At 36.7% G+C, this 26,829-nt stretch overlaps 1 protein-coding gene across 1 annotated transcript in view; it reads left to right on the top strand.

The window, feature by feature from the left end:
- The window catches only part of VWF (von Willebrand factor), a 151,299-nt gene that overhangs the window by 73,036 nt on the left and 51,434 nt on the right, over positions 1 to 26,829 (top strand). Inside the window, exons 25-33 of the mRNA XM_005012640.6 lie at positions 462 to 618; positions 1,141 to 1,299; positions 2,596 to 2,731; positions 5,494 to 6,833; positions 7,499 to 7,618; positions 9,810 to 9,953; positions 18,963 to 19,106; positions 20,067 to 20,231; positions 22,733 to 22,776. Coding sequence (XP_005012697.1) covers positions 462 to 618; positions 1,141 to 1,299; positions 2,596 to 2,731; positions 5,494 to 6,833; positions 7,499 to 7,618; positions 9,810 to 9,953; positions 18,963 to 19,106; positions 20,067 to 20,231; positions 22,733 to 22,776 — 2,409 coding nt within the window. The remainder of the gene's footprint in view (positions 1 to 461; positions 619 to 1,140; positions 1,300 to 2,595; positions 2,732 to 5,493; positions 6,834 to 7,498; positions 7,619 to 9,809; positions 9,954 to 18,962; positions 19,107 to 20,066; positions 20,232 to 22,732; positions 22,777 to 26,829) is intronic.

The raw sequence follows: 26,829 nt of genomic DNA on the forward strand, positions 1-26,829 counted from the left end.
GAAAGCTATAGAAAAACTTCTGCTTGAGGGAAGTTTTACTCTAAACCCCACACTGACACATGAAGTCAAGCACAGGGGTTGAGTTTTTGTTTTGGAGGAGGGGGGGGGGAAGGAGGCAGGGCAGGGTGGGGGAAAAAAAACCCTGAGCTAATATAATGCCATTCATACTGCAGTCTACCCCAAATGCACAAGAGGATTTGGTAACAGGGCCCCAAATGTATAAAGTTGCTACATATCTGGAGTATTAGGGGACAATAAACTGCAATGTCTATAATAACTTTGAGAATGTGGCCTGATTTGAGTTCTTGCTGGTGTCAGCAGAAGGATTTCCACTGTTTTTTGTGGCATCTCAACTCTTGGCAAATGGAACAGGAAAACCACCTGAAGATTAAATATGTATAGAATAAGGGGATGAAGGGAATCAGTGAGTGTACTGTACCCTGAATTTATCCTTTTTTCAGGTGGATCCTGAACCCTACATAGATATTTGTATGTATGACACTTGTGCTTGTGAATCTACCGGGGACTGTGCTTGCTTCTGTGATGCTATAGCAGCCTATGCACATGTCTGTGCACAAAAAGGTGTTATTGTTCACTGGAGATCAGCAGATCTGTGCCGTAAGTACAGGGTAGATGGAGAGGAATTGGGAATGATTTTGTCTGGGAAATAAACTGAAAAGTTTCAAGATCTTAATCAATAAACCATTGGCTCAGCTAGACTGTTCTTATCCAGCTCTGCTCCTGCTGATGTCCAGAGAAGTTCTCTTTAATTAAACCGGGCTAGAAGCTCATAGTGACATTGTCCTTCCAAATCCAGGGAAATAAATATTCTTTTCTGAATTCTTTTTTTTTTTTTTTTTTTTTTTTTTTAATTAGTGTCAATTCTTTGCAATTGTTTTTATCAAAAACAAAGCTCTCTCATCTAGAGCAAGTATTTCATTATATATAAAAAAAGAAGTTTGAAGATATGGCCTGCCATGGACGTAGTAGAGAAAAAAAGAAAAGTTATTTTAAGATGTACATTTTTCTTTTGCTATGCATATATGGCCCACCTTGTACTCAGTTTGTTGTCTTTGTTTTGAGAGGCATAGTGACTATAGTCTGGTTTGATCTTCTGCCTACATTTTTTTCACTATATAGCACAAAGCTGTGAGCACCTGAATAAACAAGAATTAGACTATCAATGTGAATGGCGATATAATAGCTGTGGACCTGCTTGTCTTATAACATGCCAGCACCCACAGCCTTTGAAGTGCCCTCTACAGTGTGTAGAAGGATGCCATGTGCACTGTCCTGCAGGTAAGTCCATCTTTTGATTTTGTCATTTATTTCCCTTTTTCTGCTCTGCTCCTGTTACTTTTTGGTATTGTTCAGTTCTTTTTTTTTTTTTTTTTCTCCACACTGAATGTTGCTGTTGCATGACAAGAAATATTACAGTCCAGGAATATTCACAGGTTGCTAAGGCTGGAAATTGCATAAGATTTAGATACTGCAGTTAACTCATCAAATCTTACTGATGTATTTTCACTGTGTTTTCTTAACTGTGCAAGTTGGAAGGTGGTTAGGTATCCTGATTTGAGTTTGTGAGATGAGCACAGTGTGTAGAGGACACTAAAAAATGGTGCCTTGAAGAGGAGATTAGAATGCTGCCAGCAAGAATGAGAGAATGGGAACAGGGTAATAAGAAAGGGAGATAGGAGCAGAGTCAGGGGCTGTTGACTTTGTAGGGTATGAATTTGGGGGAAACCCATTGACCTGACCTGACCTCACTGCCTTCAGGTCTCTAGTGCCCTTGAGAGTGCCAAGCAGCTATCCTCCTTTGAGCATGAGCTTTTGGCCTAAATGTTCCCATCAACTCTCTTAGAAAAAATACCTGGGGGAGAGGAAAAGATGGACAGAAAAAGAAAGTGTGAAAGACAAGCAAGATCTAAATGGAGAGTGACAACTCAGATGAATAAACAGCTTGTAAGGTCAGAATGAGAAGACATGAAGGCAAAGAAAGTAGGCATTTTAAGACCAGAAATAGTTAGTCTGGGCTTTGGTATCTCTCTTTTACACATTCATTTACAGTGAAGGGAGAGCCTTCTTGGATATAAATTTATGTAAGTATTAAGTATAATATTTGAGCTTTCAGTACTAGGTGTTTAAATTGTACTCTAGTATGATCAGAGCTAGGAGGCAGGCAATATGGGGCAAAATCAATAATATACAGATAAAAAGGAAACAGTTATTTTCTGCTTGTATCTTTATTACTTCATTCTGAAGATACGTTCACCTTCTGCATGGTCCTGGTTGTTGTAGGTTATACATTAAGTACATGTATTTACAGTATCTCACTAAAAGTGGTTATGAAGAAATGACATATTTATCTGTGTCAAACTTGGAGTGTTTGACACAAGCAGAGTATTCAGAACTCTTAAACCCAATTCACAAACCTTGTTTTATTTTTATATTTATTTTTTATTTTTATTTTTATTTTTTATATTTATATTTATTTTTTATTTTTTATTTTTATTTAAGCAGGTTAAATGCAATAATTATGTTTGCAATTAATTTATATTGGCATTTTTATACTACTGTGCTATTTCAAAACAGGTAAAATACTTGATGAACTCTCTCTGGATTGTGTCACTCCAGAAGACTGTCCTGTGTGTACAGTTGGAGATGTCAAGATTCCACATGGAAGGAGAATAGTTTTGAACAGAGAAGATCCACAGCACTGTAAATCTTGGTATGACAGAAAGATTTATGCCTTGAAATAGCACGTCCATTGGGTAGGATGATGGGAGAGAGATGGAGTGAATCCCCATGAATAAGTTAAGACTTAGCTGTAAATATACCACTGAAGATGAGGCTTGGAAACCCTCTTTTATGTCAAAGCCCCTTATATAATCTGAAGCTGAGGTTCTTTGTTAATAGTTGGGATTATTGGATGTCATTTGAATTTAAGCAAGTGAAATCCAAAAATTCCTTTCAAAAATGCCTCTTCCCATGTGTAGAAGGCCCCATTAACTTCAGTCATTCCTCTTCTTTCTATAAAAGGTGTGATCCAACATCAGTAAAGCTATCAAAACTCTTTCCTCTTGCTGGTACTAAAAAAATCCTATATATAGTGCAAAATCTGAATGCACACTCAGTCTTTTTCTGAGATTATGAGCAGTTGAAAGTTTGTAGTATAATTGGAAAAATAATCTCCCCAAGATTTTAAGATGATATCCTGTGTCTTGATCCTGCATGAATGCTTTTCCAACTATGATGAAATTAATAGAAGGATGCACCATAATGTGGGATTAGGGTCTTCCGTTGCAAAGTGGCAGAGACAGATTTTCATTCTGTATACTGCCCAGTGGCATATTACACAAAGGTTTGTATTACCTGTAAGCTTGGCATTCTCCCTAGTCTAGTCCCTTGATGGATACTTTCACTAGTCACTCATAATGCTGTCAATACAAAAGAGTTTTCTATCATGTAATTTGACCATATTTAATAGAGACCGAGTTGTAAAATTGCAGTAGCTATTAGCCTAGACTAACACCATCGCTCCAAACACTTTGAATCTCACAGAAACTCTGAATGGATATGAACTTTGAATTCCTGGTGTCTTGCTGGAGCTAGCATACATCTGTGTTATAAACTCAGGGCATTAGACTATTAGACTGATCAATTTACATATGTATACATATTATGTATTTTATAAAATATATTTATATATATAACTATATATGAAAAGCCTTGAATTGCATCAAAAGGTCAAGAAAGAGTCTTCAAACATTCAACTCTGTTCCCTAATTTTTGTAATACTTAATAATAATTTATCTTAAATATTGATACATTGCCACCGGTCACAAAGATTTCAGAACATTACGAAAACTTACCTCACTAGGGAAACATCCTTTTGCATAGCTGTCACCTAATTTAGATGCCTACACCATCTGTACAAACAATAGAAAATATTGCACAAAAATGAATTTTATAGCAAATATCCAAAGAAAATTGAAAACTAGAAGAGTCTTGTTCATATTAGGATTAAAATAATAAATCTTCCATTGCTGTGCATTAATGCCAAAAGTATCTGTGCATTCTTCAATTAAAAAGACACTAAAATAAACTCAGAAAGAAAATAGCCCTGGGAGAATTTAAACTAAGATGCCACATGTAAAGTGACTTATTTTCCTGGAAAATGGTACCTTCTTCTAGTATTGACTTGCTTATTTTGTACACCCATGGTTTCCTCTGGCAGTAAAAATGAGCACGTTTTGGTCCTTGCTCCTTCATAGATGTTCCCTATACTGTTTCTTTGGCTGTCCAGTAGTACAAGGAAAATGTATTGACTGTATCTGTACTACCCTGTCCATGAGTACAGTGATGATCTTTGCTCAGATAACTAAAGTAAGAGAATGATACAACCAAGAGTTAGCAGGGAAGAAGTGTTAAAGCCTTGCTAAACATAGAAATAAATGAATTATAAATAAGTTCCTAAAAGGTGAAGAGTGACAGAGGTGAAAAATCTCATGGTATTAAGGAAGTATGAACAGTGGAAAAGGCAGAGATGGGGGGAGAAGGTAGAGGGGGAGAGGAAACTAGGAACTGAGATGGAAAGAGGAAGAGAAAATGTACTAACAGAGGTGAGTAGAAATGGTGAGGGAAGAAAAATAGAAAGAAAAAGAGAAAACAGCTATAAGTAAAATACATCATTCTTTTTGTGTGTAGGGACACAAAAACAGGACATAGTAAGTAAGAGGAACATAAAAGAGACATTAAAAGAAAAACACAAACAAAAAAAAAAGAGGAAAGATAACAAAAGAGACATTTAAAAACAAACAAACAAACAAAACAATAAAAAACAAACCCATATAGGATGATATGTGCCAAAGCTGCATTCAAAGCAAAATTAAATTAGGGAAAATAAAAGGAAACTAGTGCACTTTAGAGATAGGAAAAAAAAGGATGCTTATTGTTTTTAGTAAGGTTAAAATCTAGGTAAACAATGCCTTCTTACAGAGTTTGCTAGGTCCTGTCGGAGTCAAAATTGTCTTGACTACTCTAGGATTTTACTTTGTATTATGTACCTCCAATTTTCCTCACGGTTTTTCATCCTTGTGAAGCAAACCATGTCTGCCAGTTAAGTCCACCAGTGGCCTGTAGGTAGCCATATTGCTCAAGCTCAGTGGGTTTCTAGACAATTCCTAGACACAGATTTTAAATATTCTACCAAAAGCTGTAATAAGAAGAGTATCCTCTGACAAACATACCATATGTTTTCATATGCTTCCTGCATCTAAACAGACATGCACAAACAATTCCTTTTCTGAGTGAGTGCTAAAATTTTGTACAATTCCTTATAGAGAAATGGAAGGCGTCCCTCCCCTCCCCCCATCACTATTTCTTTTCATTTCTGAGATACATAGCCAGTGGATTTCCTTTTGTTAGATGTGGGTAATGTGTTATTATAAGCATTGATTTATTTACTGTTAAACTTCGTGACTTTTGTAGTCTGTGTCAAGGGAAGAACTTATCCTGTGTATCCTGTGAACCAGTGGAAGAAATCCTAACACCAACAACACCTGCTCCAGAGGAGGACATTGAACTACCACCCAGTGAATACTCATGCAGCAAGATGATGGACTTGGCCTTTCTAGTGGATGGCTCCAATAAACTGTTAGAAGAGGACTTTGAACAACTGAAGACTTTCATAACTGGCATGATGAAGAAACTTCACATCTCCCAAAAGAAAATCCGAGTATCAGTTCTGGTATATTATAGGGTTGGCACCACAATCTATCTTGGCCTTAAAGATGTCAAAAAACAGTCCCAGATGAGAAAAATTGTCCAAAACATAAAATATACAGGTGATGAAGTAGCGTCTGCTGCAGAAGCCCTTAAATATATCGTGTTTCACGTGTTTGGAAAAGCAGAAAGGACCAATGCTGCCAAAATTGCTGTACTATTTATAGCAAGCAAGTCTCCAGGAAAAGTCCGCACCATTATCCCAGCTTTGAAGAATAAAAAAATCACTGTAATACCTGTGGGGATTGGACCACATGTTAGTGAGGAACAAATCAGGTTCATTGAAAAGCAGTTACATACTAGATCCTTCTTAATGAACAATGTGTTGGAGCTAACAGATAACAGAGATCTCCTTATTGATTATCTGTGTGATCTTGGACCTGAAGAAAATCCTCTGTTAGAAGCTATATCCACTCCAACAATGTCTAACATCAGATATCCCCCTTGGATGCTCACAGCACCGCCACCCCTTTCAGAAAAGCCCACACCAAAAAGTCTGGACATTGCTTTTGTTGTTGAAGGATCAGACAATGTAGGGGAGGAAAATTTCAATATCATCAAGAAGTTCCTTGAGAGGGTGATCACAGGAATGAACATAGGGAAAGAAAATATTCATGTTACTGTCATGCAATATTCAGACACTGTCACTCTGGAGTATTCCTTTAGGGAAATACAGTCAAAGGAAAGTATTATTGAGAAAGTGAGAAGCATACCCTACCAAGGAGGGAAGGCTACCAACACTGGGCATGCCCTTGATTATATTTCCAAACACACATTTACAACAGTAAATGGGGGCAGGCAGGATGTACCTCACTTGGTATATATGGTGTCAGCCAATCCTTCCACTGATGTTATCACACGACATCCCAGAAGTATAAATGTTATTCCCATAGGCATAACACCCAATGTAAATGTTCAAGAGCTCAGAAAGATTAGTCAGCCTAATAGTCCAATAATCTTGCATAGTTATAGCACACTTATTGAAGAAGCACCTGAATTAGTGCTGCAGTCATGCTGCTCTCATAAACGTTGGACAGAAATTCCAGGTGAAGTTGGAGGTCTTTCTTTGTGTAATTTTCTGTTCCCTCTCTCCTATCTTCTTTGTTCCCACTCCATGTCTATGAACATTCTCGTCTCTCATTTAGTATTTTGTCCAAATGCCAAGGAAGGACCATTTATCCTTCAGTCAGAGTGAGAGGATGCTGCCCCAGTTCATTAGTACAGTCCACTGACTTGCAGTCAGTCCTCTATAGGCTTAGAAGACTTTAGCTGTATTTTTCAGTAATATACAGTAGCTTTCAGATAGTATGAAGAGTGACAGAAGTAAGTATTCTCATCTGCTTGCCCCAAGCAAGTAAGCAAATTCCTTTTATCTGAGGTAAATTCTTTGTTTTGTGTTTGGCTTATTTTTACTTTTTAGTCCCCTAAGAGTAAAATAACATTAGCAGAAAAGCAAGAATTGAAATATAAATCTCAAGGCCTTCACTAAGCAGGCATTGCTTACTGTTTCAAATGGTTGCTATCCTGCTTTGTTTACCCAAAATGCAGGTATCTGCCATTTCTGCTTCTACTGATAGATTAGTAGATGACATTTTGGTTATCATTTGATTACTAATAAAATCCCACAAACACCTACAAACACATTTTATTTATTTTTTTTTATTTATTTATCTATTTATTTATGTATTTATTCCTTCCTTTTCCCCCTCAGAGTTGTGCAACAAACCAATGGATATCATGTTTCTTCTGGATGGAAGTTCCAATATTGGAGCATCAGAGTTTGAGGAAATGAAAAACTTTGTACAGGCATTTATTGAAAGTGCTGATATCAGTATGTATCTGTTTTAACTCATACACACAAAGACTTTCTGCATTATTTTGCTTATACATGACAAAACAAAAACTCTCAATTTCTTTTCACCATTCTAATCCCTCAAAACAAAACAAAACAAAACAAAACAAAACAAAACAAAACATTTATATTGAGGAAATTCAGCTTGTAAAACTTTTGGTTCAGATGAAGTTCAGTTTTCCTCTGGTTCAGGCAACTAAAGGTTTGATATGTAGTTCACTGAGAAGTGTGATGCAGAATAGCTAGAACAGCATCTGTGATGAGAACTTCTCTTTTTATTGTAATGGACACAAGAAGTGAGTACACCAAATAGGTGAAGAGGTCCCTGTCAAGGGATGCAGATTTAGCTGAACTGTTCAATGGCAGAAAAGCAGAAGTATATGTTTATTTGTTTTATTTCTGAATTAGTTCCAAAAGTCTTGAAAATAATGGTTCAGGTTTGGTTCTGGTTCAAGTAAAAATGAATAATTCAGAGGGCTTTTGCTTCAGGTTTGGTCAGAATGCAAGGTTTTTGTCTTTGGAATGAGCATTTCTATTTTTGATCTGCCGTTTGGGGCTAACCTAAGGCACACTAAATGTCTTTTTAAGATTTAGTTCCTCACCCATGTTGGATGACAGGTGCTTTCTGGGAGTGCTCGACTCAAAGATCATGCAGATTGTGTACCGATGGGAGGTATACCACTAGTCTGGTCATTTAGCCGAGATATTATCAGTGCAGCCATCCTCCAGAATGCTACATATCCTGGTATACATGAAAGTATCACAAAGCACAAGCAGTGAATTAGGAATTGTGTGCCCTTGCTCCAATCAGCATTCAATCCAGCATTAAACCATTTTGTGGTTTTCATGGTGTGTCAGCTGCTAGTGTTTGCCACTGTGTGTTGACATGTTTGTATCATACCTATATTTTCAAAAGATTACCAGCAGTTATACTAATTAGAGAGCACAGAGGAAAAGTATAGCACTTCTGTATGTCTAGAATAACTTATATTGGTTAGAGATCATACTTGGAAGACACTTTTTTTTTTTTTCTGAAAATTGTATACAAGGAAGATATAGAGAAGCAAGCCAAGTAAACAAAGAAAATAAGCAATAAAACAATAGACAGTTTAATTTAGCGTGTCTGTTTTGCTTATCTTAGCTTTAGCCTGTAATAGTAAATGTTACATCATTAACAACACAACAGAAATAATGGAAATATGAAGTGAGTTCTCACTACAGCCTTAGTTTTAAAATCTTTGAGAAGACCATGGACAAATTGTAGAGTGCAGTAGGTAGAATCATAGAATCATCCAGGTTGGAAAAGACCTTCAAGATCATCAAGGCCAACTATCAACAATATCTGGATTTGTATAGGGCTGCAATATTTGGTACATGAAATCACAATAAATATTAACTTAATTCATAAATGTTTTATGAGCCATTGATAAAAAATAGTAATGTATTATGTACATGTTGTAAGTACCTTCAATATGCAGAAGTCCTTCTAAGACTATAGCAATCATTATAAACAATGTATTGCCCTGTTCAATTCTACAACAGTTGGCCACTGATTATTTATATCAACTCTCTGTTAGTAGTTTTATTCATACTTCCTACGTAATGTATAAACAGAATAAAGATGTCAGAAAATGGCAAAACTTGGAATTTCTCTTAACTCCCCTTTGCAGGCCATGCTTCCTGGGAGAACTATGTCACATGGTGCAGCCTGATGCATGTCACTCAAGTAATACATGACAGAGAAATTTGAATTAAATATAGTCTTCTGTGAGTCTGGGCCATCAGGAAGGTTGGGGTATAAAACTACCACACTTGCCAAACAATGTGCATGTAAAAAGTGATGTTTAGACAGTTTTAACATGGAAAAAAGAAAAACATTTGGTGATCAGTAGTGAAATTCTCCGACCATGGTCAAATTAATCTGAGACAAAATACTACATGCTGATTCTCAACAGAAAAGCGACTGTTTCCAGAAATATGTGCATAGTTTTCCCCTAAGAATAGTTCAGTTTTGATCTTCTGATTGAATATGCAGCTTTCACACTATAATGGAAAAATCCCTGTCTAGTTGTGTTTAATGTAAAACACAACCATAATGTATCCTTTAGATTTGATCTTAAGACATTCATATGCATTGCTTAAAGTGTTTGTTTTCTGCTTTTCACTTCAGGCAATACTTCAATTCATGTGTCAGTTCTCCAGTATGCCAGGGAAAATAATCTAGAAATTTCATGGAACATGCCTCAAGAGACTGTAAATCTTGTAGAGATGGTGCGCTCAATTCAACAAAGGGAACAAGGTCCTACCAGACTGGGTGAGTGATTATGTGGATATTTATGTTTAAAAAAGAGGGGGGAAAAAAAAACACGTGCTAAGTATAATCTGGCCCCAATCACCGATTTCTCTTCATGCTCTGCACCAGGGCTGTTGGATTTTTAGTTCACTTATGTCTTTACAATATGTAAGTTTCTTAGTAAATGTTTAATTTTCGTTATTAAAATATAACTTATGTATCTCGTATCAGGGTTTATCTTAGTGCATTTTGGAAAAAGGAAGGCCAGTTTCTTTTTTTTTCCCTGAAATAATTTAATTTTCCCTGAAGTGATTTTAATTTATTACTTTTCAAGAAAACAGAACATAAACAAAAATACTTTGATCATTAATATTTCAGCATCAATTACTGATTAGACATTTAGCAGCAGAGCTGCTTATACTCACTTTGATAGCTGCCCTCGCCAGCTGTTTGTTACTTTGTGCTGAGTCAGTGTAAAGGATCTTTTTCTCAAACAGTAGTTGTGTTCTGTATAGGTTAGTCCCCTCATCAGTTTGCCATGCTGGGCCCACAAAGACTTAGGCTGGCACAAGGCTGGGGATGGTGCCAGGGAGCAATGATCACCTAAGTTGGCACCCTACCTGAAGGTACTTGTGAAACATCATTTTCTGCTCCAGAAAACTGCATCCTGAAAACACGTCCACTTTAATATTCATGTACTAAAACGTAACAGATTTCCCACTGGGTCTGTGGAAATTCAGTACACATGTGTATTGGTTGTAGGGCCCAGCAAGCAATGATTTTCCTACAGCATATCTGATCTTTCACTAGATACCCTGAGAATTTTGTTCTTTTGGACTAGAACTACATTTGCTCTGGCAGCAGCCTAGCATTAGGGTCCTATAAGAGCTGAGGAATATACAGATTTTTAGGGTCTTTGGCCTACTTTGGACTGTAAAGAGTTATTGGTACAGAAAAGTGGGAAATAAAACCTGACTTCCATAGTTCGCAGGAGGATTAGCCATGATTGCTTTCTCAGCCTGGAGAAATAAAAATACCAGATGGCTGATGAGACTTCTATAGACTCATTGTGGGATAAACTATTACATACAAATAGATAAGTTTTCATGAAGTCTTCTATGGTAATGTGTATAGTAAGCCACACTGACCTGCAGGATAAACAGAGAAAACATGGCCTTTGGGAAATGAAAGGGGAGAGGCAGCCACATGACATACTCGTTAGTGATTTGTTTATGTCTCATTGGAAAGTGCTCAGAGACCGTGATGAGGGATGTGGTATAATGAACTAAAATGGAATAGAGTAGAAGTAGTTCCTCCCAGTGAAGTAATGAAAATAAGTCACTGTGGTCCTGTCCTGCACCTTGTAATGTGTGTGAATTCGGCTGACTGAGTAGGAGACTTGACATCTATGGGAAATGCATTGTTGTTCATTTCATTCTGTCTGTGCTCAGGCCTTTGCAAACACAGAGGCTGCTTAAAAAGTTTAGATAGCTCAGTTAGGATGTTGCAGTTTCCCAGGCAACTTTTCTAGCTTGTCTAGAGGACTTGACCAGATTTACCTATCAAAAAGTATTGTTGCCATCAAACCTGAATTGTTTCTTCTCATCTGCACTGTTTTCCCTATGGTAGAAACACAATTCTGTGTAATCCTTATGCAATCTTTACTGATCCAGACCATCCTGTTTCAGTCAAATAATGCAGAAAATAACTGTGGACTTGGGGTGTGTGACTGACTCTTCCTCTCCTTAAAACCGTGGCACTAACAGGGCTTTTCTCCTAGGGTGCTTGCTTGCTCTCACATGCACAGTGTGAGAGACCTGATATATGTGTAATACTTAACATGTAATATGTGCTTGGAAATCATTACTCCTGCTTCAAAAGCTGGTAGGTGGAGACAAGTTAGAGATGCACAGCACCAGAACCTGAAGTGTGCCACAGACATACTTATAGGGACCATAGCTGCTCATGTGGAGGGTATAGCTGGATTAAAATAACGGTGTCTGTCGCTGTTCTGTATGGAGTTATTTTCATAATGGGACTGTCACCATTATAGCAGGGAGTATACCCTGTGGGGGTAAATGTACCTCTTTAAATGCTGACCTCACTATGTGCGAACAGAAGTTTCAGGTGAGTTGTTGCCATTGCTGTAAAAGTCTAACTGCAGAGAGCTTTCTCTTTTTATGCTTTCTTTAACAACATGGAAACTCCATGAGAGAGATTTTATTAGTAAGAAATAGTGTAAAACTACAGAGTATTTAAGGGTATCAAAACAAAAAAAGCAGCTTTTCCATGATTATGGAGTAAGATAACACTGTGTACATTTTGGTTCAAATTAACTATTAAAAAGAAGTTCTGGGGATATTAGGACATAATGAAATAGTGTATAATTTCACCTGAGAAACAACTGAAAATAAGAAAACTTCTCTTCAGCATTCATGGGTATTTAGAAGAGTTATAGGAACCGGTAAGTATCACTTAAAACTTTATAAAACCATGATTTTGTTTGCTTTCTAAACATAGCTCATTTTAGACTGATGTTTTTAAGGCTGCCTGCCTCAGCCTCAAAATTTGGAGAAAGCGTAATTTATATGTGTCAACTGTATTAAAAGCATTGTTAGGTATAGATATGTCTTTTTTTTAAATTTTTTTCACATTTGGGAAAAAAACCTTGAATGTTTTTACTGACTTTCATAGCTATTAACATGTTTGTATGGCAGCACTCAGCACTGATGCTTGATTAAGACAGTATAAATGTTTCCTTTCAAAAAAGCCCCTGTTTTTCAGCAAGTAAAAGCCCACCATAGCACTGTTCTTGACTCAGCCCTCTGCTCTGATGATTCAGTCAATACAGAATGTTCACAGTCTGGTCTCCTGTTACCCATAAGAGGCTTTGGCAGCAGCTGCTCTAATCTAAGGGCTCTCATCCATTGACAGATCTTGCTTGAAAGGTCTTGCTTGTTTGTTCCCCCGCTACTTTTCCTGATTTGGTAGTGCCAGCTGTTTTCTGAAGCCAGCTTTGGTCACCTACTAGAGCTTCTCTGAGGTGTTCTAATTCACACTCCTGACATGTTTTTTGCTCTCTTGCTTGTATATTAGTTCCTTTCTTACAATGTTTGTGAATTAAATTTGTTGCTGGTGGAGTCTGGGGCCATCAGAACCCCTTGAAGGTAAGAGCAGTGCAGTATTTGTGATCTGAAGACTCAGAAAAACAGAGGAGAGGGTTTGGGAACTAGTAATCTGCTCAGTTCAGTACTGTGAATAGAGTCCAGCAGTTCAGTTAACAGGCACGCATTAATGCTAGAATATCAACGTGATAAGAACGGACCAATTAAAGCATCTGTCTTTGGGATCAGGTTGCAATAGCTATTGTGTTTCAAAATTAAAATGATCTGCTATTTTCTCCAAAAATAAGTAAAAAAAAAAAAAAAAATCCATCATGCCAAAACCCTAAATTAAGATACAAAGTCCAGTTTCAGGTTTATTGTCATGGAGGGTTGTTCCTGATTTAAAAAGATCTTTGGTTAACGAGATGCAATCTGGACTATCCACAGGCTTCATAGCCTTCGGCTGCTTCTATCCCTCTTCGAGTGCTGAGAAGCCATTTCTTTTTTTGCTTCTTTCTCCAGAAGCTTTCAGTGCTTGTGGGTGGTTAAGATTTCTTGTAGTACTTTTTCTTTTTGAGATGTTGCAAAAGTGTTAGCAAAACCATTAAGGCCACTTAAGACATGGATTCATATATTCCCATCATGAATCTCTGCATAGGTGGAATCTCCTGCCTGTCACAACTCCACAGACCTTCAGAAGGGCTTCACATTTTATTCCTCGTTTCAGACCAAAAAAAAAAAAAAGAAAATAATTGCAAAAGTTGCTTTAAGCAGTTTCTGCTAACCCTGAAGTACCCACTGAACCATTAAATGTCTCAGTGTTCATTTATTTTCTTCTCAATTGGCTTATGCTGGGAGAAACCTTGTTTATTATTTCTTGGATATATTTCCAACATTTTTAGGGCACTTTGTACTGTCTCATTCCATCCAAAATGTTCATAAATGCTAGAAATTTAATATCTGTGATTCAGATTAGTATGCATTTTTGCACGTTATTCTTCCTTTATCCAAATCATTAATGAAATTATCCAGTAAGGGAGAATCTAATGTAATACTCTGTAGAATCCTAGTAAATACCTGCAACCCTACTCAACAGATTTTCTTTTGTCCTTAAAACTTGTTTATGTCCATTTAATCAGCTTTCAGTCCTTGCAAGAACCTGGACGTGACCCATTGTGAATTACTATTTCAGAATACATCTGCCTTGACTGCATATAATGATTTCTAAAAGTAAAATAAAATAAAATAAAATAAAACAAAAATCAAACTTATTCAGAAAAGTACAACTAAGTGATGGAATCCCTTCTCTGTTTTTTGTTTGTTTGTTTGTTTGTTTGTTTTTTCTGTCTTTGTAGGATATCTTCCATTGTTTTCACTTTATTGGTATTCCATCCATGACTTTTGTTATAGTATAGTTAGGAATGTATCAGCACTGAAAGACGGGAAGAAGGTGCTATGCTGTGGTGCTAACCTTTAGAAGGACTGACCTATTCTTTCTAGAGTAGCCAATATAGATCAACTTTTGTTGTTGTTTTGTTTTTGCTTTGTGTTTTTGTGTTTTGCCTTGATTTCAGTTCTTTCCTGGATGTGCCAAATGATTAACAACCAGGTCCTCGTGACTACCTGAAAGGCTGCTGGCAGCTCAGTGCACCTGCAAGCTACAATTTCTTTTTCAGTTATTTAGATAAATGTTTAGATGATCATATCTGAGGAATGTGGGTGTGAATGCATGTGTGAAATTAATCTTGGCCATTATGCCTGTCAGAATTACAATATGTGTAATGTGTTCATGTCCACTGCCTTTGGTAACAGAGTTGTTATATGTCTAATAATGATACTTACAAAATACCCCTTGTCAATGCTAACAAATTTTTGGACACTGTCAGATATTCTTTAAAGAAAAAAATAAATTTGATTTGATTTGATTTGATTTTTAATGGAGCATGATTTAAAATATTTTCTGTTTTAATTGGATTTTCTCTAGGGTCCATTACTGAAATAAATAACTGATGGTGTAGTCCTGTAAAACTAAGCAGATTTAAGCAACGGATTAAAATGGCTGAAAATTATGCACTTCATTAGAACTGTTGTTTTTCAGACATGGTGAGCTCCCTGAGGTAGCCAGCTGCCTGGCCAGGTGGGCAGGACTACAGGGAACCAGAAACAATGCCTAGCTGGTGCAGCTGGAGGAGCAGACTCTTCCTTCTGCCGGCAGTTTTCAGACAGATGCATTTGAAGTGTGCGTACTGACACCAGTGCAAACAGTCATGGTGCCAGCAGCAACAGCAATGATGTTAGCCACTAAAGGGATATACAGGACCCATGATGGTCTCATAGAGGCTGAAGCCTGTGTGGCTCAGACCTGATCCTTTTAAAGCTAGCTCAGTTATGTCCAAGGTGCTGCAATCTCTCTTTCCAATCCTAATATAGCCTTGTGGTTTGCGATATTTGTTTCAATGCAAACACTTTAAGCATTTCCTTTATCGATATGAAAATGCCAGATTACTGCTATGTTGCAGTCTAGTAGTAATAAAATGTTCAAACGCTATCAGTGGACCAGGCCGATATACTAGTAGTCAATATTCTTTATAATAGCCTCTTACCATTTTATTATTACTAGAAGTAGAAACAAAGAGCTGAGAAGTGGCATCTTCTTGCTTGGGATGGCAACTTTCTGAATCCCTCAGTGTTTTCATTTGATCACATCTTCAGGAACCTGGCTCTCTTCTCTACAGCTGGCTCCAAAATAAGGGGAGAAATCCAAAGAGGTTTTTAGACAAAAAACTAAAACAATTTTTCCGTGCATTAAATTGAGTAATTGTTTCTGGGGGGACTTTGAAATAGTCCCTGGTTATATTACAATGGAACTTGATTTTTTTATTACAAATTATAAAAATAATATATTTTTTTCCAGTTTACAGGTATGTATGACTGACTCATCTAACTTTCAAAGTTAAGAGGAGAAAGAAAAATAGAACTGGTACAGCTGGTGACCACACAAATGACACAAAAGTCAAAGTGGCAATAAAAATAAAAAAAGAAAAAGAAAAGAAAAAGAAAAGAAAAGAAAAGAAAATAAAAGAAAAGAAAAGAAAAGAAAAGAAAAGAAAAGAAAAGAAAAGAAAAGAAAAGAAAAGAAAAGAAAAGAAAAGAAAAGAAAAGAAATTCGTAGTACTTTTCACAAATCATTTGTAATTCTTACTTTGCAGAGGTCTAACCTGAAGTACTTGAAAGTTAGAAGCTGAAATACTTTCTTAGCAATTTCTCATAGGACAAAAGGGAAATGAGTTAATCTTCTGGCACAAGAACCATACTGGAGGAATCTCAGGGATTGGAATATACTCATATTATTATTTTCTGTATTTTGTAGTATCCTGTAGTTATTTATAACTAACATGCCATGCTGCATCTAGCGTCAGCATTTACAGACCTATTCAGCAACTACCAGAAAGCAAAGCATTTGTAGCAATGATTATGAGACAGCTTTATTTTATATAAGTTAGTACCTGGGACTAGTTATTTTTTTCTGGTCAGGAATAGCAGCTTGTGGAATGAAATCAACACCATCCAATTAATGATGATATTTCAAAATATTCTGTTGCAAGTAGAAAAACGTTCAAAATTTTCACATAGGAAGTTTTTACTGAATGGAAACTCTGAAGTTTTAATTTCTTATATAAAATATAATATTGGAATTATGACATAAATAAAAACAAAATGACAGAAACAAAATCACACAGAATCACAAAATGAATCTACACAGTTGGAAGACTGAAATTAAACTTAGACTTGTCTTTTTTTTTTTTTTTTTTTTTATGATGATAATTGATAATGCACGTTTCCAAAAAGCATTTTTATTAAACCACCATACACCTCTCTGCTTGAAAACTATTGCTTGAAATAATAGGTTACCCTTCCTAGACAGGAGATTGCTAATGGAGGTAAATGCTCTAGAAAGATGGACTTTTATAGGATGAGAACCTTAATTTGAATCATATTCCTGCAGTATGTGGATAGCAGTTCCTGGTGGCTCCCAGCTCTTCTTTCTAGTTATGAGCATCTACATGTGGGGAGAGATGAGACATGAAAATGAGGCTTAGCCTGTAGGGAGGAAATCATGATAATGAACTAATAGGGGTGTCTGGATAGGGTTGGAAGGAAATATGAGGCTGTCAAGTCACAAACTGTAGGCTATTGGATGCAACAGGAAAGGATGGGGAAGGCAACAGTATTTGAGAAGGTAATACCACCTCAAAAACATTACTGTGACAAAGGAGTTTAGTTTTTTTCTAGATACCTGTTCTAGGCTAGATTCTTCCAAGGCTTAAAATCCTCCTGAAAGCCTAATTTCATAAGTTAAAGCATAATAGAAAATCCATTTGGGGTTCTCATTTTATCAATTGTCAATGCGCAAGTGGGCTTCATAGAGGCTGTCCTTGCTTACATTAGTTTAGGAAAAGGATCTTTGCTTGTGCAAATTAAAAGGGTAGGTGACAAGATGAAGTCCAAAGTGTTTAGGTGTGCAGAGCTATTCTGGTGGATTGATGGTTATTTACTATGATCCAACTTCAATCATTTTACAAATGTGTCTATTACTCAAAATTGGTCAGCAAATTCCTTAGGCAAACACATTTCTTCTCAGCAGTTCTTTGCAGACTACTTAGTGGAATTAGTCTTTCACATATTTATTATTCACCATTCAGTGTTTGCTCTGAATGTCACATCTGTCACACAGTATAATTACTACTTCCTGACCTGATAATTTCCAAATCCAAAGGAGCTTTTAAGAAGGGTGCATATGATCATTCCCAGTATAAATATTTGCACATATACATATCTAAATACAAAGTGCTCTCTTGGTGAGATCATGATTTTGAACAAAAATTTGTCTGAGTGTTCACAGACGTTAAATGAAAGGAAAATAGGTACCCATTTAAGCCAATTTGTGATTTTTGCTGAGGTTAATTTCCACGGTATGTGTTTTGTTTTGTTTGTTTGTTTTTAATATGGGTTGCACCGTAATATTATTGGTTAGCCTGACAAGTCTAGATTTCAGATAATTTGCTGGTAATAGGTAGGCTTTTCATACCCACAGCAAAAACTGATCACATTTGGGAAGGGCTAGATCTCTAGGAACTGAACAACTTGACTGTACCAGTAATGTGGCATGAAGCTGTAGTAGTTCAGATCATATAGCCACTGGATGTCACTGTTGTTCTGCTACTGTGAAATAAATACATTTTCAAGATTAGGGATCTTTCTTTTTATGTAACGCAATGGTAATACTTCTGGAAAATATAATTACTAAAGCAAGAAGTGTAACTTTATCCTCTTAAGCTAAGGAAAGGTACTAAATAAAATTCCTGATACATCAGAGATTGAAAAGCAAAGGAAGGTTCTTCTATGTTGGGAGGTATTAGTAATACTGGTAGGTTCTTAATAGCTGAGATTTTTCATGTGATAGCAGTAACGCAGACACTAAAAGTCCTTTGAAAAGAAATCCTATAATTTTCCAGTGCTATATAACCTACTAAAACAACATAAGGTTTAATTTTATAGCCCTTTGTATGATTCTATGAAAACTCTAATGGTTTGGGCTGAAGGGAACTTTAAAGATCATCTAGTACAACCTTTCTGCCATGGACTGGGACACCTTCCACTAGACCAGATTGCTCAAAGCCCCATCCAGCTTGGTCTTGAACACTTCCATGTCTGGAACATCCACAACTTCTTTTTCTTTGGGCAACCTGTTCCACTGCCTCACCTCCTCATAGGAAAGAACTTATTCCTTACACTGAACCTAAATCTACCCTCTTTTAGTTTAAAACAGTGATACCTTGTCCTATCACTACCCACCTCCTCCCTTCCTCCCTTCCCCCCCCCCCCATCATATCTTTAATTTATCTTTAATTTATTTTCTTCTTAGGCAAAGCCATTGACTTTGTAGTTCAGAACACAATGTCAGAATCCCATGGAGGGAGACCAGGTGCATCGAAGATAGTAATAGTCATCGTGTCAGGGAAATCAGAAGACACCGTGGAGACTGCTGCACTTGCTGCAAGAATGAACAGTAAATCTCATTTCACTGTCACTATTTTTAAGCAGAGTTGTTGGTTCTTAAGTAATGCACTAGAACAGAGGGTAAAAAGTTCACGCACTGGTATGTTGATTTAAGTTCATTGATACAATCTTACTGTCTGTAGTGTTCTGGTAAGAAACAGGCCTGAAGAAAACCTTCAGGATGAAGATGCCTTTGAATTACTGGTAAAATCAGGATTAATCTCCAATTTAAGCCAAACAGCTTCCATACAATTTCTAAATTAGTGGTACTTCATTTTCCTGGTGCCTGTGGATAGACAAGGATGATGTGATTTAATGTTCTAAATTCAACACTGTTGCAGTACAGTGTATCTTGGAATATTCATAAATAAAGGGAGGATTTGGTCAGGGTCTGTATTGACTTCTACGGGAATTTGGTTTTAGTATTGATGTGTGCTGCATGTTTTTTTTCAAATTTTTTTTGGCTGTTGCCTCTGTACCTCAGCTTCCTCAGGTGTGTTCCTGAGGAACAGTGACTTCCTTTGCTGATTGCTTTGGGAGCTCTTGAATAAGACAAAGCCTAAATAACAACTATTTAAAAAAAAAAAAAAAAAAAGAAAAAAGAAAAAAATAGCTTGAAAATAATCCGGTTGCTGTGTAACTGAAGAAAGAAAAAGACACACTGAGATTATTTTACATTTGAAAAAAAAGTGAAGATGTTGTCATTAAATCTGCAGCTGCATTTTGTTGACCTTACATAATCTTATTAATGTTTGGGGTGAATAGAGTTCATTTTAGCTGACATTGTGATTAGAACATCACCATTTCTTCCCCAAATTGCCTTTAACCTATGTGATGCAAGTAATATGTAAAAATTGACTGTTGAAAGAATTTTTTTTTTTTTTTTTAAAGAAGCAAATGAAATGCTAAAAACAGCAACAATCTTCTCTTGTGCCTTACCCATTTAAGACCATTTATTCTCTTTTCCTAGGAGTGTCCTTGTTTCCTATTGGAGTTGGGAACAGATATGATGAAGAGCAACTCAGGATTTTGACTGGGCCATCAGCTGTTAATAGAATCATGAAGCTCCAGAATTTTGAAGACTTATCCACTATGATCACACTGAATAGTGAATTTATTAATAAAGTGTGCTTGGGTAAGTTCACTATAGTTGTGGCCACATAATTTGAGCAAAAACAAAAATCAAAATGCAAAAAGCAGCAAAAAGAGTGGCAACGTGCTGTGATGTTTATTCCTGTGTTGATTAACGTAACTTTCACTTAATTTCAGACAAGAATCCAATAATTTATTTTAGGCTTAGAAGTCAGACTAATTCTCCTTTGTTACTATTTCACTGACAATCATCAAAAATATTAACTTAGAGCACCTTCATCACTTAGGTGGAAAACTGAATCTGAGCACTTTTAGCATGTAGCCAAATTTTATTCTGATTAATCAGCTTTTTGTGAGCCTTTTAAACTGCCTAGGCTTGAACTTTCAAGATACCATCTTCTTAGTAATCAGGGCTGGACGTTAAATGAGGGACATCAGAAAAGCTCAACTTGTCATGAATGAGTGGGGGCGTGCTTCAAAATGTTAAAAGCTAGCTGTGATTAAAGATTTCAAGTTACATATCTTTCTGCACAGACTTTAGATGAATATAAATCATCTGCAAATGATTTATATTAAGTGTAAGAAAATAAAAGAATAAGAAAGACTTAACTCTAAACTGTTTCTGAGAAAAAATTAGTACTTTGGGGGAGGTGGGGAAGACGTAAAATGTTTTAAACAAACATTAGTTTATTTGTAGAGATCAGTGCCCACCAGTTAAAAAAGATCACTTCAACTCTGGACATATTTTACTTGTTTTGCCTCCTTGGTCTGTGTGTGTATAGGTATTTATTACTCCTGTTGTTTTTGTTATTTTTATTACAATAGGAATTACGTGTCCTCTTCACAAACCACTGTCTTACTGTGTTAGACATTGCATGTTTACTAGCTTTACAAGTACTTAGTTAAGTCTCTATTAAAATTAGTGGACATTTTTTTCAGAGCCAAGTACCACTAAGAATGAGGAAGTTGCAAAGTGTGCACAGTCCAGCTTAGAGATATCCGATCAGTCTCCACTGGGATAACTTCTGGCATTAAAACCTCTCCAGAGCATCAAACAGCTGCCATTTTCTAGATTTAAACAGCTGCCATTTTCTTTCTTTTCTTTTAAACTAAGCTTTTAAAGAAGCATTTCCTCTCCTCACACTGTAAAATGTGATTTTCTTGTCCTAAATTACATTGAACCAAGATATAGGATGGGGAGCAGGAATTTGAAACCAGTAACTGTTGCAGTCTGTGCTTTAACCTATTGGTACTAGATGTGGAAGTTTTATATTATTATAAAAAACAATTTCAGCTTTTCCAACAGGACAAAGTGTGTGATGAAAAAGTTGAATAGTAGATGTCTTTTACGAGACAACCATATCTGAAAAATTTGGCTCTCCCTTTTGTTGGTGGTAAAACCTTTTGTTATAAAATGGGAAATGATCTTCCTTTTTTTTTTCTTTTCATTTTTTTTCTTTCTTTTTTTTTTTGTTCTTTTCTCTTTTCTTTTTCCTTTTTTCCTTTCTTTTTCCTTTTTCCCCCTCTTTTTCTCTCTCTCTTCTGTTTTTCTTTCCTCTTTATATCTTTACAAAAATTTATTTAAGTTTCTTACATTCTGTTAAGTATTATTTTCCCCTCCAGACTAATATAGTCGAATTTCTTGTACGGAGGGAGTCTTGTTTTATGTATGGAAGTGTACCAAGAATAATACTATAATAAAGGTTTAAAAGATTTCCTAAGTGCTTTCAAAATACATTACTTATCCTGGAAAAGACAGAGCATATAGGGTATATATGATAGCATAATGTAGTACTGTATAAAGAGTTTTACTAGTCAGTGTTTTAATTTCCTAGATGCATGCTCATTGCTATACTATACTACATATATGAAATTATCTACCACGTAACTTCAGTTGTGTTGTAAAAGCACATAAGCATGGAAACTGCAATTCAGTGAACACCTTGTGACCATCTAAATCATTATATAAAAAATTGCCCATTATAAGAATGTGTAAATGTAATGACACTGAATTTGAATATTCTTAGTGCAGGTTTTCTCATGTTTACACCAGTTGCTGACAAACCTTACTGTGGGGTTACTCCTTGTATTTATCTTTCTGCATTTAGTAAAGGTGTGTGTGTGGAAATTCTCATCACCTGTTAATTAGAAGAAATATTCTTGATTCAACACAAGAAGTAAGGCTAGAACCAGCTCAAAGCTAAATCCACGATCTTTTAAGTACCATCTGGATAGCAATGTATGTCAATACAAGGAGTACTATGGAATTGGAGCCTAACTGGTTCAATACCTTCTGTTCACAGGGTATTTTGGGGTCCAGTGTCACTGCAGAAGTCAGGTAATGATAGCAGTAACAAAGTTTATGCATTCTTTGACTTACTTTAGTACCCTTTGGGCCAATGATTGTGTTCTTCAGGTAGGGACAGTCACAATGAATTCTTATGGTCTAATTCACATTTTTAAGTAAACTGTATTTTGGTGACCACCACATAAAAGCCTAGATAAGGGGGAGAGATGGTTAAAATATACCTGTTTCTCTTTCAGACCCTGTCAGAGAATGTATAGATGAGGATGGAAACAAAAAGAAAGTAAGTGTATTGCCTGTTCTTCCAAAAGGTTTACAAGTTACAATGTTTATGCAGGACCACGAATACTTGCATACATACCTTCAAACAAGAAGAAGTGTGGGGCAATACTAAGTAATTCTTTTCAAGATTTTTGAGGAGGAAAATTGTGGTGTTTGAAGTGATGGGATTACTTTACATCCCGAGAGAGTTCCTCCAACACCTGATCTTGCAGTGTGTAGAATGTGATTGAAGGCTGTGTAGAGCCAAAAAAAAAAAAAAAAAAAAAAAAAAAAAAAAAACAAGACAGCATTTGTATTCCCAGACAAAGAAAAATATATTTCCATCACCTGGTAAAAGAACTTCTGGGAAAGCTAAATATGGCCAAAATAAAGGCATGTGTATAGGAGAAGGCAACATTACTACCCAGACACCCTCCTTTTACTTTGATTTTTCCCTTGTGAAGACATGAGTGTAAGGAAGGATGTGGCTAATAAGGAAATACTTATGAATTGTCTAGACACAGGGAATATATATATTTATATCAGATTTGCTTTTTAATGTTGACCTCAGTCAGCTAGTCAGACAACAGAATGGTTAAGCTTCAGCTGAATTAGACACTAAGTATGATATTGTGGCTGTGATGTTTGTCATAAGGTTTGACACTTAATTAAGGAAAAAAGAAAACAAACAAACAAAAAACCAACTCATTTAATCAGGAAGGGAAGGGAAGGGAAGGGAAGGGAAGGGAAGGGAAGGGAAGGGAAGGGAAGGGAAGGGAAGGGAAGGGAAGGGAAGGGAAGGGAAGGGAAGGGAAGGGAAGGGAAGGGAAGGGAAGGGAAGGGAAGGGGGAGAGGAGAGGAGAGGAGAGGAGAGGAGAGGAGAGGAGAGGAGAGGAGAGGAGAGGAGAGGAGAGGAGAGGAGAGGAGAGGAGAGGAGAGGAGAGGAGAGGAGAGGAGAGGAGAGGAGAGGAGAGGAGAGGAGAGGAGAGGAGAGGAGAGGAGAGGAGAGGAGAGGAGAGGAGAGGAGAGGAGACAAAAAATTCCTTTTATTTTTTCATTTGAACCACAGGTACCCAGACCTCTGTGCTCCTAGCAGCAGACACATGTATGTGTATAAGTCCTGGGAAGCCTGAACTTGAATTTCAAACATGCCAGGTTTCCTTTTTTTTTCGGGTGATAAACTTATATCACCATTTCTGTAATGGTTAAAATGCTTTTGCAAGAAAAGAAGCCAGGCTAGTCCATATAAAAAAAGATTCATACTTTATAATGGTAGCCTTTTGGGGGACTTTATGTTACATATTCTGTAAGCCAGAAAAACTGGGTTTTAGAAGACACTGCCAGCATGGTATCCAGGACCTTCTGGAGCAGGCAGTTGATCATCACATGGTGCCTGTAGGACACAGTAGAAGTGTTTTCTCTCTGATGTTCCTCTTCTGACTCAGGGGTAGTAATGTGCCATTGTAGGCTTGTTACCTCTTCCAGAGTAGTCTACAAAACCACTGGGATGAAGAATTGAATTCTTCATCTTCACTGTCATGAATTCTTTCCCAATGCAGAAAACACAGGCTCCAACACTGGATCCACAATTCTTCAGACATTACTTAGAGTTGCTGCAAGATACTCAGCTCCCCGAGTGGGACATCCATCAAGCACATTCAGATTGTGGGAACTGACCTCTTGCTGTTTTCAATGGAAACCAAAGTTCTCAGAATCAAAAATCTCAGCCTAAATCTAATCTAATATCATGAGTGATATGATTCATTACATTTTTCTCTTATTACCTTCTACCCTGGAAATAACTGTTGAAAGAAATTTCATGGTTAAGGTCACTGTCAGTAGCACAAAGACAGAAGATTAAATGTGCTAGGTCAGGGCAAAAATCCATCCAACTCTCTGTATTATGTGACCAAAACTAGAAATCAGGGAGGAATGCAGGTTAAGTATTTATGATACTTCCCAGAACTTTCCTAGCCTTGAACAATTTTTGACTCAGGAACACCCTGAACTGCAAGTGGTGCATTTTTGTGTTTAGTAGTGCTCAAAAGATTTCTCTTTCATTAATTTGTTCAGTCACTGTTTGAATCCAGTTAAGTTTCAGCACTTGTGGTGTCCTGTGCTGAGAAGTTCAAATAGCTCTAAATACAGACTGTGTAAAGAGCCGCTATTTTAATATCATTTGAACTTGCCACATGACAGAACATGAGAATGAATATGACAGATTGAGGTTTTTTAATATAGTTAATTATCATTGGTAGTCTTGCTTTGATGCTTTTAAACAGGGATACAGGTGATAACAGAAGTGTAAATACTTGTCTTAGATTGTTAGGACTTCATGGTGAAGTAATCTGCATAGCTATCTTCCGCATTTTCACTGTGCGTATGACAGTAGAAATCACATTGCTAAACTAGTGGTTGCCATAACCAAACTTTTCTAGTATTGTTCATCACTTGATTTAGAGAAGAACAACCAATCAACCAAAACCCAGAGTAAATTAAAAGCTACCAGCTGATGAATCCAGTCCAGGCATATGTCTCTTTCCTGTGCATCCACAGTAATAGAAAGAGAGCTCAAGTCTAGGTCTGTAGATTCAGAGCTCCCTCAGAGCGGAAGTCTGAGTTTTCCTCCGGTGTGCTGGCAGGCCAATCTGTTGTGGCATGGTTGTCCTTCACTATTCAGAAGTCTTTGCTTTTGCTTTCTATCCTACTTTCACTCCTACAATTTCATATCCGTTGGGATTAAGGATTTCTTTCTCTTCATAGTCCCTCAGTTTTCCTCTGCACTGTGATTCTTGGCTTAGTTTGGATCCTTCAATTGATATTTTCAGTTTAGTGTGGTGTGCTTTGCTTTTCTTGTCCAGCTCTTAGATGTTTTCCAATAGATGTCCTATAGAGGAGTGAAATAAAAACAATTAAATATGTATGGAAGCCAGAGAGTCTTTTGCCAGACTTGCACAGCTGTATATGTACCCTTCCAGGTGCTCCACTTTCAACGAGTTGTAGGCGAGACTCCTATAATTAAAAAACATTCAATTTTTTCATATCTAAATATTTTTTCCCTACTTAAAGCTCCTCACATTACTTTTCTCTCGGCTCACAAGCCTGAAAAGTATATACATAAAAAAAGTATTAAGTCACGTTCAGGACAAGTTCCCTTCTGAAATCCTGAAACATACAAAGCATACACAGCAAATTAAGTCATATTTAATATGTACATTTTTATGGCTGCAAATCTGTCAGTTCTCTTTTAGACCTGATGGTATCACATAGCTCAGAGCTACAAAGCATGACTTTTACATCACTGTTCTAGGTCTGCACAATAGTGAAGAATAGGCTATGAATTATGTGAATTATGCTGTTATCTACCTAGATATTTTATCACTTTGTTCTTTTTCATGGGAGTGAGAGATAAGCTAAAGAGGAGAGGATGGGACATAATCTAACCCAATAACAATATTTTCTTTGCCACATATTTCTGCTTGTGAATATCAAGAAATGTTATCCAATGCAAAGAAACACTGCCTCATTAGTCTTACTATGGCTTCTGAACTTACCTCTGTAGATATAGACAGGTCTGGAAAGGGCTGTTTCCCACACTTGGGAATCCTCTTGGGAGTGCAGACCACAGGGATGAACACTCTGTTTTGAAATTCATTGAGCCTATTTATGGGTTTTAGAGGACTGTGGGATTGGGGCCAGAGAGCTCAGCTTTTTACAGATATGAATCTTGAGCTATTCCAGATTTGTGACCACATCTATTTCTTTGTCATTTAGCAGTATGCAATCCCACTGCCTTAAAATATTGTTTATCCTAAAGAACAGTCTTCTAAAGAAGAGGATGTATTTTACATATTATTTTTAATTTTACAATAATGCTGTGTATATCCTATAACATTAATCAGGTAAATGAACAATTTCCCTGTTGGCAGGGATGAATTGTTATAAAGTTTTGGAGCTGTGGATAAAATAGCTACAGTATTGCACGCCTTTCTAGCTTGGACTGAATATTGTTAATTCCTGCTGTGCCATGACCATCTGTGCTCAGAGCTCTTTCTAAAATAATTTTACAGCTTAT

The sequence above is a fragment of the Anas platyrhynchos genome, chromosome 1 (assembly GCF_047663525.1).
Source record: "Anas platyrhynchos isolate ZD024472 breed Pekin duck chromosome 1, IASCAAS_PekinDuck_T2T, whole genome shotgun sequence".
NCBI classification, from domain to species: domain Eukaryota; kingdom Metazoa; phylum Chordata; class Aves; order Anseriformes; family Anatidae; genus Anas; species Anas platyrhynchos.